The following is an 11849-nucleotide window of genomic DNA, read 5'->3' on the forward strand; positions in this document are numbered from 1 at the left end:
CAATTACAAAAGACCAGTTTGGTCCCTTTGAGACAAAAAATGAAATGTAAAGGAAGGGAAAGAAAGCACCTTGCCTGCATTGCATGTGACTGTGTGTAGCTTTAATTCCTTGGGTCCATGTGCATGAGATATGCTGTCGCAATTAAAACCTACTCTCCGATATCTCAAACTCACACTCTGCTTTACTCCTCTGTACTGTAGAATAGAACGGGCCTTATCTCTGACACGCTGACTCACTCTCTGTCTTCTGTTTCTCTGTTCCTCTTTGTCCTTTCCAATTTTCCTTTTGTGTCCTGCATCCATCACTCTTTTCCTCCGCCACTTTTATCCTTCTTCATTATATCCTGCCCTGTCCTCATCAATTATTTATGACAATCACCATTTATTTTTAACTGGTGAATTGGCTTTATCCTCGAACAATTTTTTTTTCTTCACTCAACATTCCTTAACCCTTCTCTCATGACCATCCAAACACTGAACTCCACCTTTTGGAACACCTCCTATCTACTCCACCCCTTTCTTTTTCTCGCCAACCCCCTCCCCCTCTTGGTTTTCCTAACCCCACTGGCAGCCTCTCTTGCAACCCCCTCCTCTGAGGGTCTTCTGCTGCAGGATAACGCCGTGTCGGCTGAGATTCGTGCTCTGCTCTCGTCCTATTACAACGACAGGTGAAGTAAAAGGAGTAGGGCTCCACAGAAATTGTCTTGTGGTGAATGTTGCAGTCCACGATTTACTGCAAAGAAATTTGGCTGATAGTGAGTAGATTCTGCAAAAAATCACAGGACAGGTTCCTTTTGTTTTATTATAATAAAATAAACATTCAAGTGTTCATATTATGCTTTTTGGCTTTTTCCCCTTTCCTTTATTGTGTTATATATCTTTTTTTGTGCATGTAGGTTTAAAAAGTGAAGAACCCAGAAGTCCCCCCTTCAAAAGGGACTTACCATCTCCAACAGAAAACACTGTTCACCAACTGCTCCAAACAGCTCTACTGTAGTCCAGCCTTTAGTTCTGAGACAAACGTGCGTCACTTTGTAACACATGTTAAAATGCTCGCCTAGTTGCTAGCCTAGCTGCTAGCATGGCACACACTCATACTTTGACTGGCTAGCAGTGCTGAACTACCTACTGCGCCTGTGTGACCCACAACTAGGGTTGGTTACCAAAACCAGGTGCTAATGTGCACCGGTGCCTAAACCTCCGGTATCTAACGGACCGAATGCCAACGCAGATTGCGGTGCCGGATTTCGGTGCCAATTAAATGCCTTTTGCGTTGCTCTGTGATGCCCTGAAACAGACGTTAGAGGCAACAGAAGCATCGCTGCACCAGACACTAGTTAAGACTTCACTATTCAGCAGGTAACGTTAGCCTACCGACGTTAGCTAGCAGCTGGATTAGACACGGTTAAAATGTTGACAGCTAAACGCTGTAAAGTGTGAGTGTGTTTCACTGTAGAGGATTCCAACGTCGGGACGTTAAGCAGCGTGCAGCTGCCGTTGTCGGAAAAACAACACAAACGATGCATTCACTTGTAACTAGTAAGCCTCAATTGTAAAATACCCTATTCCCCTACTTTTAAGGTATAATTTTAGCATTGGCACCGGAAAAAAAAAACAATACCCAACCCTACTCGCAACAAATAACGAACAGAAGTGAGATGCCTCACTCTGTTGCTAAAATAGAGAGCTCAACACCTAGGGTGAAAAGAGGAGCTGCAGCAATGTGCAGTACAACAAAAAGATGGTGTTTTCTGAAAATTAAACCATGTGAACCTATTCTGGTACAATCTCTAAATACAATTATGAACGTGAAAATGACGATAATATTAGTGAATGTATGAATTGTTTTCCAACCATTATACCAGTCTGAACAAAGTCCGCTTCTCCACAGTTCAGTGTCATTTGTTCCCACTTCATGTCAAATAAATGTAAAGTTCTGACTGGATTGCCAGTTCATGCTCCAAATTTCAAGAACTTCCAAAGAACCAGGCTCAAAGCCCAGTACATAATAATGATAAGTTTTGCTGCATCTCTCCTGCAGTTATTGAGTCGTCTGACGACCTCCGCAGCACCGTGTCAGACATCCTGGCTCGGAGGATGCAGGAGCTGGAGCTCCGCAGCCAGCTGGGCACCTCTCCCACCTGGATGTCTGTGTTTGAGGAGAACAACCCCATAAGCGCTGGCCGCCCCCGTCCCTGTACTTCTCGCCTTTCTGGCCACAGCCCCTGCACCCCTCATCGCCTGCCCCGGAGCCCTGTGAGCCCCCACCGTTGCCCACAGCTGAGTCTGCTGTCCTCAGATGCGAGCCTGACCTCGGACAGCGACAGCCACTGCAGCACCAGTCCCTGCTCTCACCGCCACGGCTGGCCCGAGCCTTCTTCAAACTTCCCTCTCTTGTCGTCTTCCCCGTCCCGTCTGAGGCCACGCACCCTGTCGCTGGATGCTAAACTGAGCACCCTTCGAGGTAGGGGGTACGGAGGAGGAGGAGGGGCATTCCAGTGCCACTGCCAGCCTCCTGCGTCCTCGCTGCTCGCCCCGCTCCCCGTCTCCTCTCGTTCGCCTCGGTCACAGCGCATCACCCAGACCACGCTCTCCTGCTCCAGCTCCACCTCCAGCAACAGCTCCAGCACCAGCGAGGGCAGCCACAGCCCCGAGTCGTCTGAGGGAGCCCCCTTCTCCAGGCCCTCCCCGGCTCGACGCAGCCTCAGGAACCTCAGGGCCAGGCTTGATCCTCGCAACTGGCTCCAGAGTCAGGTGTGAACTCGCCCTGCCTGACAGACATTTAACGCTGGCCTAAAGGCAACCGTGCTCATTAAACCATGGTTTAACCGGTGTGAACCAACCTCAGGCAGTCTACATGGCCACATGCACAGCCCCTGAGGAGGTTAAGCTGCCTCTAGCCTGCCTCCTGGTGGAGGATGAATCATGAAAGACCCTCCTGGGGCAAACTGGAATGTCTATTAACACAATGGACAGGGTGACAATCAATGCAGTTTGCTGGGTTGCCACAATTTTGAAGACGGTCCAAAACTAAACGGGAGGTACTCTGCTTGCTTTGAGAAATAGACTATGGTCATGCTGCTTGGGAGACAGTGATGCTAAGAGCTAAGGACTTGCTCCAATAAACACGCCACACTGGGCGTACTCTCCGTCCTTGGACTCTAATTAGAACTAGAACATTTTATTGTTTTTGTCCTCTGCATCAGCCATCACGGCCACTCATACCATGTTTCAAAATCATCTCTATTAATGCACTAACAGTGTTTTTGACTGGATGCTTCCTATCTGTATTGTATTTAAAAAATAAAAATAAAAAAAGGTTTGCAGTGTTAATGCAATGAACGCCGGTGAGCATGTGGCAAGATGAACATAAGGTGTAATCAGTCAAGAGCTTTCAAATGTTACAAACTGTTAGACACCAACAGCCCTCCACACTGTGAAAAGTGTGGAGGGCTGTTTATGTCTGTTGTCTGTACTGTGATATCTACTTCAGTGTACGTGTCTAATTATTCATACAAGAGATGCTCATTTTGGCTCTCCTAAAATTACTATGCATCATTTTTTGAAGGGGGGGGGGGGGGGTGTTGTGGTTTGATTTGACTTACAGTTCCAATGTTAAACTACTTGAGATGATTTTAATTAATCTGGGGAAAGCTTAACTTTATGCAAGTGCTCATACATACTGTACTGTTATTACTGTGATCTTTTCAGGGCAAAAATCTGTGCTCCGGTCTTAACTTTCACACATTTATCTGCACACTTTGACGGGCTGTCGTCAGCAGTAGGTTATAGATCCATACAGACGTGGAACAAAATCTAGGATAAGATGACATTTCTCAGAGTTTAAAGCTATAGTCCGCAATTTCCCCCGACATTTCCTCCACACAGTTGCAAATAGCCAAAGGGGACATGGAGGATTATGAAACCTAATAGACTCTTTAGAAGAGGTCCTCATCTTCACTCGAGTTTCTACACGGTAAAGTTATTGGACCCCAAAATCTTCATAACACAGCCGTACTGAGAAATCCAGAGGGAGTTGTGTGGAGCTGATAGTCTTAATTAGCTTTGTAGCAACTCATTTGGCGATGGCTCAAAAGTTGCTTACTACATTTTTGAGTATAATATTATGAAGATACTTTATTGAAAGCCCAAGCTATTCTTGTAATTCTGCTATACTGTACATTACAGTGTTGCCGGACTCCATTAAGGATGGTGGCAAAATGTGAAATATCCAGCAAATATTATGCAACACAGAAACATTTCCTGGAAATTAGTTAGTTTCTGGTGGCTGTATTCTAGGCAACTTCCTTTCAAGCTGAGAAGTTACATGAAACTCCAGTCAACCATTGGGTCATGAGAGCAAGAACTAAATTGTTTGTTTACGATGCCATTTAAGTATTTAATAATGTAAGTTATATAAGATAACAATGTGACTCAAGGCGTCAATGTAAAAAACATATCTTATAGGAGGGTCTGTGTCTCTGTCAGTGCAGTAACAACTTCTTTTCTTTCTCTGTCTTTATTGTTTACTATTTGGTAACAATTTCCCTCTTAAGAGGCTCAGAACTGGGCCAACCATTTCAACTAAGAATTAAAGCTGTCAGATGTTTGAAAAAACAACATTTGTTACTGTAAATTCATTTTTATAAGTTAACAAATAAACCTCTCTTTGTCTTTTGTTACCATATTGATATTGTCATAAATGCAGCTATATTAATACCGGATTATCATAATGTTAACAGAATATGTGCAGATCTTTAACTGTTAAGTAACATTGAATGTTATAACCTTGCAAGAGTTTCTCGTGTTAGCAGGCTCCGTGTTCTGCATGTGCGCCCGCCCTAGAAGGCAAACCTAAAATGAGAAATGTGGGAATCTCATGTCTAAATAATATAACGTTAATTATAATAAATGTTTTATCAATTCAAAACTGGCTCCTCCTTTTCCCTTATATAATAATAGCAATGTTACATGTAAATCGGTCAATGGTAAGACCACTTTGGTTGAAATCTTGGGTATCTTACATGTGATCGATGCAGTGGGGAGAACAAGTAATTTATACACTGCTGATTTTTCGTGTTTTCCTACTTATCTATGATAAAAATTGCAGACCTTTACATTCTTTGTAAGTAGGAAAATCTGGAAAAATCGGCAGTGTTTCAAATACTTGTTCTCCTTGCTGTATATGAAGTCATTACTTACTGATATTGACCCCCTAGTACATAATGAGTCATAGCTCACTGTGTTCAAATTCTGTGTTGTAAACTAGGAAAGTAGGCTCAGGGAAACTTTCTTTTTCCACCACAATCACTTTTTCCTGCAATGGGAGAGCTCTCTGTTAGATCAGTAAAGTACTTAAGGTGCTCTGCTCTTTGAGCCGATGATAGCTCACAGTCAATCCAAGTTCCTCTTTCTATCTTCCTCCGGCAACTAAACCCTACAGGATCCCATCTTATGTGAACCTCTGAAGATGAAATTCCACAGAGCGGCTGCAGTTGTCTGTCTTGTAGATGCAACAAGAAAAGCAGGTAGAACAGAGGCTTTATTGTCAATGTTTCGATACCAAAGCCTTAGATTGGTCAATAGTACAAAGCACTGTTACAAATGTAGGAGGTAGTTGACACTGAGTCTTCACTGAGCATTGTAAAATGCATAGAGAAACACTATGGCCATACTGACTCTGCTTTCTGTTTGCAGTGCAGTGTTGTACCATTGTTGTGCTATTATAATTCCACAACTGCTTAAAGTATAAAACTCATAAATAAATTCATATCCAACTCAACAAATACATATGCATTAGTATAGAACAGAATCACACTATATACTTTATATTATATCCTTCATGTGCTGCTGATTATTGACTTATGTAACCCTAGCGGAGGCTTTTTACACATTGTTTGGCAAATCTAGGACTTCTGTTGGATTACATAAGTAATTGAAAAAATGTGTTACATCAAGTTACAGATAAATAAAGGGCATATCCCCTCCATATTTAAATTAAACATCCTTCTCTGTGCACTTGTGCTTCCTCCAGCTCCATGGTCCCCTCTCATGAGCAGGCACTCCGTGGGTTAAATGCGCGCAGCGCCACCCCAGCCAGAGTACCCCAGAAAAATGTGGAGAATTTAGCAGGGCACGTTCCAGCTCTGCTGATATATGTGGATGCAATCCGGTGGAGCCGCTTCGCACCAAAGGTGTTGTAGTGTCCTGGGAGGACTTGGTCAACCTGTTTAATGAATACGCCAGTTATTAAACACTTTAAAAATAATGTACAGTGCATGCTACATGCCATTCTAAATCATCAGTTGGGACTCAAGCAGAGTTTCTCTGGGCACCAATCTGTATCCATCGGCACATGGTACATAGCTCTGATTTAAGGATGATTTTGAAATTCAGAAGCTCAAAAACAATTTCTGGAAATGACTTAAAGGTCCCATATGATGCTGATTTTCAGGTTCATACTTGTATACTGGGTTTCTACTAGAACATGTTCAAAAAACAAATTACCTTTCTCATACTATCTGTCTGAATATACCTGTACTCACCTACTGTCTAACATGCTTAGTTTTGTGTATCTGTATCTTTAAGACCCTCTCCTGAAAAAACCCAGTCGGCTCTGATTGGTCAGCGTTTCCGGGTCTTCCCCATCTGCACTGTCAGTGTCTCTGCATTGTTGTTGCTCTCGGTGAATGACTATAAGAGGCATTGTACTATGGGGCGGTCTCTAGGACACACAGTAAGAGCGCTGCCCCATGTAGGCGGAGTCCTGCAGCGGCCCGGGTTCGAATCCGACCTGCCGCCATTTGCTGCGTGTCACCCCCTCTCTTTCTCTCCCCGTTTCCTGTCCAACAACTGTCAGTATCAAATAAAGGGAAAAGGCACTGTACTATCTAACAATGTATAGTGTAGTTGTGACATCACAAACTTACAGACGTTCTGACAGCTCGTTTTAAGGCTTAGTTAATGAATAAAAGCTGTGTGCATCTCTCTGTGGATTGAATTTCTTTTAATACTTTTACAGTATTTGTGTAGAACCTTGAACCGTATTATAATAAAAAAAAGACATGGAAATCTATTTTTTCCCAATATGGGACCTTTAACATATCTTTTCCAGTCTTCACATACATTTGCTAGAAAAACATTGCCATTGGTGAACTGTAAAACGGAGGGTAGTGAATAAAAGTCATACATTGCACAAACTACACATAACTCCTGAACTCGTTGCACATTTGTTAAAATCTTTGTACATCTTGCACTAAACCATAACGCCTTCTCTTCTTATTGTGATACCAGTGATATTGTACATATTGTGTATTATGTTACAATTTATTTTACATTTATTGTTAATCTTAATGTATGCACCATCAAAAAGGGCAAATTTCTCATAAGTGTTGCTTACTTGGCAATACATCGTTTTCTGATTCTGATTTTAAAATGTAAACTCCCCAGGGACATACCAGGGATCGACCGATACTGTTTTTTCAAGGATGATACCAATACTGATTATTAGTAGTCAATGAAACCGGAAACCGATATTTGGAACCGATTTGCATTAACAGGGAAAAAGTCAAAATTAAGATTTTGGAGTGTTACAAAATCCAACACAAAACCTTAATTAAATGCTTTAAGCAATTTTTTAATAAATGATAATATAATACCCAGTAAAAGATAGTCAGATAGTGTTGTGGGCGGGACATTAGGACAGACTCAGTGGTGAGTGGTGGAAACCGAAGCAGAGGGACAGACGCAGAGCTGTAGCCGGGCCAAAGTGTACTTTTAAATAATTAACCGCATCGGTTTTCAGGCAATTAAAACGCAGTTAGTGATAATCTACAAACTTCCATAAAAACGGCCTGATAATCACCGGGTCAATAATCGGTCTATCATTACTACATACAATGGACAACTCTGTCAAAAGTACCCCAACTGTTAGGACTATTTAGACATTTTCCTTATGAAGCTAATAGTTTTTAGAAGATTGGATTGGATACCTTGTGCTTAAAATCTCTAAATAGATCCCGAGATAGTTTTTTTTATACATACATATACATAAATACACACACACAGTATATATGTATGAATATTCATTAATCCGAATAGTTATGACAAATAAATGATTCTGATAAATTAATGTTTAAAAATAAAAAGGACGGTCAACCATGTTATGAGTGTGGGTGTTGCATAGTTTGTCCACCAGAGGGCGCTATACAACGTCCCTGTTGATAACACTGAGGGTATTTTTTGTTATTGTGTTTTTCTTCAAAGGACTTTAAGTTTCATATCTTAAGTCTGTATTTTTATAGGTTTTATTTATCAGAACTTTAATATATTTTGATGTTTCTCTGCTTTGTTGTAACAATAAAACCAATTAACCAACAATAAAACCAATTATCGTCAGACTATTTTAGTGAGAACTCATAAATAACTACAAATAACTAATGTTTATCTGTTTATGTTTTGTTATGTGTTTCTGGATTTACAAAAAAAGAAGAAAAAAAAAATATATATATATATATGATATTTCAATATATTGACAGATATATATATATATATATATCTGTCAATATATTGAAATATCAGATGTTAAATAAACAAATAATTGTATCAGTATCAGCCTTAAAACTCCCTTATCGGTCGGGCTCTTCCCCCCACCAGTGTGCATCGGTGTTACCTGTTCGCTGTCCACCAGCCCCACCAGGCGCTCACAACTGCTGATGTAGTCACTGACGCGGCTGTAGGGCAGCCAGTCGATCATGGCGCCGTCATACACTACATCTCCACTAAAAAGCAACTTATTGTCGCGGTCGTGGAGGCAGATGCTGCCCCGAGAGTGACCGGGCATATGCAGCACCGTCAGCTGTCTGTCGCCCAGGTTGATGACATCACCTGGACAGGAGAGAGGGAGGGATGGTATGATGGTTTTTTCAAAGTCATTTATACATACAAACACAACATAACTTGTTATTTTAAGTAGCGACATTCTGATACCAGTATTGGAAAAAAGCATCCGATACTGCCTAAAATGCTGGCATTGGTATTGGAAAGTACTGGAGTCTATGCACCGATCCAATACCGATCCAATATCTGTTACACCGATCAAATTTAGCCCTGAAGAAAATCTACTTAAAAGTAGTTTATTTATGTTCTTTTTCCTGTTGTGACTGAGTGTCAAAATAGATAATAAAAGAAAGTTCTATGGCATTCATTTTTTGTGTTTGTTCATGTTTCATAACCTGAGCCGGGCCAAACAACAAAGATAGAAATCACATCACATTCATACAGGGATAGTAGTATACAGCTGTCAAAATATATGACCCACTGGTATCACATCAGTACTCAGTATCGGCTGATATACAAGTTCAGGTATTAGAATAGAGATCTGGAAGAAAAAAATCGGACCATCTTAAATTTCAAGTCAACATCCCACTCCCAGGCTTATATGTAAACTAAATCCTTTTCCTCGTCATAATTCGGCTGGCTGAATCGAGCAAGGGTTACATTTGTTTCCCACATGTCACATCATATAACCGTGACATGCAGAGTCTCTAGGCATTCAGTTTGGTGGCAGTAGCTCAGTATACAGGGAGCAGGGGATCCAGAGGGTCGCTGGTTCAAGTCCCCGTACGGACCAAAGTAGGAGCTGTGGACTGGTAGCTGGAGGGATGCCCTCCTGGCTACTGCCAAAGTGCTCTTGAGCAAGGCACCGAACGCAGCCCACTGTGTAAATTTTAATTTCCCCATATGGGATCAATAGAGAGTAAAAAAAAAAAATTATATCATTGATTTGTTCCAAAAGTTGTACAGTGTGAAAGAAACACCAAGGAATGACATATTCCAACTGCACTGCAGCAGCGGCCCCGACACAGCAGGACAAGCTGGTGCATCGACTGATGGGGCACAAATTACACTCTCTAGGAATACTAAATAGGGATGGGTTAAAATAATCGACCCTCCAATTAAAATCGATCTTTGTTTGAGAGAGTTGAGTGCCCGAGACTCATATTGATTAATAAAGTCTAAGAAATTGATCTTTTAACATGTTAATTATGGTAGTGTAATGTCAATCCTCTTAAGTAAAAAGTACTTTAAAAACGTTTTGGGTGGTTCAACTCTTAAAGGTCCCATGGCTCGAAAATGTCACTTTATGAGTTTTAACATTAATATGCGTTCCCCCAGCCTCCACCACCTTGATTCCTTGATTCCATCAGCGATTGAGATGTGTATCTGCCAATAGCACAGTGGGTGATGGCTGAATCAATGCTGTCAAGTTATTAATACTCTATGGGTGCTTTCCATAAGTGGCGTCCATCTCTGCATTCTCTTCTTCTGTCTTCCTTGAAAATAACAGTCTTCTTCTGTCTTCCTTGAAAATAACAGGCATCAGCACACTGACTTAAAATAGAACTGCTCTGCAAAGACAGATTGAGCAAGGCAGCTGCCTACAAAAAAGGGGATTTCAACGCCTGAATAAGAGCTACATGTACATCTTATGTGTGTTTATTGTCTCTCTCTAGGCCATGTCACATTGACTGTATGCCCTTAGTCTATTAATGATGGTGTTTGTGTATGTGCTTGCATGTAATATGAATAAAGTGCTCTTGATGTGTGTGTGTATAAAACTACACTGTGATAGATGCATAGAAATTGTGTATAGATTACATTGATGATTATTTCCTGTAACATTCTGCCACTTTTCAAGCCGATGGAAAGTTTTTAGGCAATTCTCCTTCACATTTCCCTTTCAAAATATTTAGGGTCTTTTTTCATTTTAATAAAGACCCTATAAAGAAAACAAACAAAACATCACCTCATATTGTACTCCTGCCTAAGTAAATGTAGCATGCTTTGTAACATGAGCTGTGTACCATCCATGATGAAAATGTTGGCACTACTTCACACCTCATAGGTTGTATGCCCCTATATAGTGTAGGAATGTGTGTGTGTGTGTGTGTGTGTGTGTGTGTGTATGTGTGTGTGTCTGAACTCATTTAGTCATTTTTGGTCTTCTGCCAATTCATTGTGCGGTGAAATCCTCCAGTGGGGAAAGAAAGGATTCCTGTATGGAGCATAATGTGCAAAGTAAACTACTGAGTCCAGGCCCACCCATTAAATACCGCCTAATGGTATCGACTGGGATGCTTATCCCTGGGCAAATGCGTTTGTGACCCGGCTTTTGATCACAGATCCCTTCCCCTTCGTGAAATCATATCTGCAAAGGCTGCATCTCGTACCTACCCTCCTGCAGGATATGCGTGGGCTGCACAGCCTTGACTCTGTAGTGCCTTGCCCTCCATCCTGGACTGGGAGCCTCGACTATCTCTCTGTCACTGAGCCAGGTGGCCGTCTCGAAGTTGTCTCCGTTGGCCAAAGCATCGACCTCGGCGCTGTGGACGCCCACTTGTTGGAACTGATGAAGACCACCCGAGTGGTCAAAGTGGGCGTGGGTGGCGATAGCAAGCAGGGGGTTCTTCCTCTGCGGATCTTCGCCGAGCAGCCCCTTGCCGTCGATGTAGTCAGGTAAGCTCCTCAGGCCCAGACCTGTGTCTATCACCACGTCCTGGTGCGAGCCGCGGAGCAGCCAGATGTTGGCTCGGTTCTCTGACTGGTAGAATCGCTCCTGGATCCAGAAGAGGCCGTCTCCCAGCGATTTGTGAGCGTACCAATCGGCTGCAGACATCCCAGTTCATGCACTTGTCGAGGTAACCTGCTGCGGGTATTAAGCTGTCAGGTGATTTGTTTTTGCGGTGGAGAGGTGTAAACTAGCCTTCTAGCTAGAGGTGATATGTTTTCATTGAGGTTAACGTGATGGTGACGGCCGACCATGGACTGTGACACACCCTTGTAGGAGG

The 11849-nt window shown here is 42.1% G+C and overlaps 2 protein-coding genes across 5 annotated transcripts in view; one reads left to right on the forward strand and one right to left on the reverse strand.

Moving 5' to 3' along the window:
• rtkn (rhotekin) overlaps window positions 1-3304 on the forward strand; it is an 81166-nt gene extending 77862 nt beyond the window's left edge. For 2 of the 4 annotated variants that reach the window (XM_034871261.1, XM_034871262.1), the window contains exon 11: window positions 2042-2760. In XM_034871261.1, coding sequence (XP_034727152.1) covers window positions 2042-2760 — 719 coding nt within the window. Of the gene's footprint in view, window positions 1-571; window positions 669-2041 lie in introns of all 4 variants that reach the window. The other 2 variants (XM_034871263.1, XM_034871260.1) reach the window with 2 other exon arrangements.
• Window positions 3305-5524: 2220 nt separating this feature from the next.
• Window positions 5525-11831, reverse strand: mblac2 (metallo-beta-lactamase domain containing 2). The gene is made up of 3 exons (XM_034871273.1): window positions 11236-11831; window positions 8672-8886; window positions 5525-6226 (listed from the first exon to the last, which is right to left on the reverse strand). Exons 1-3 carry the CDS (start codon window positions 11675-11677, stop codon window positions 6050-6052), a joined length of 834 nt encoding a protein of 277 aa, XP_034727164.1. The 5' UTR covers window positions 11678-11831; the 3' UTR covers window positions 5525-6049.
• Between the last annotated feature and the right edge of the window lie 18 nt (window positions 11832-11849).

Source organism: Etheostoma cragini, chromosome 5, assembly GCF_013103735.1.
Source record: "Etheostoma cragini isolate CJK2018 chromosome 5, CSU_Ecrag_1.0, whole genome shotgun sequence".
Lineage (NCBI taxonomy): Eukaryota > Metazoa > Chordata > Actinopteri > Perciformes > Percidae > Etheostoma > Etheostoma cragini.

Bases quoted from the DNA above. Each gene is read 5' to 3' on its own strand.
- mblac2 (XM_034871273.1), bottom strand. From the start codon at position 11,677: ATGTCTGCAGCCGATTGGTACGCTCACAAATCGCTGGGAGACGGCCTC. The intron at 8,887-11,235 runs GTAGGTACGAGA...TCTCCTGTCCAG, and splicing joins CACGCATATCCTGCAGGAGG to GTGATGTCATCAACCTGGGC. The intron at 6,227-8,671 runs GTAACACCGATG...TTCATTAAACAG, and splicing joins GGCTGGTGGACAGCGAACAG to GTTGACCAAGTCCTCCCAGG.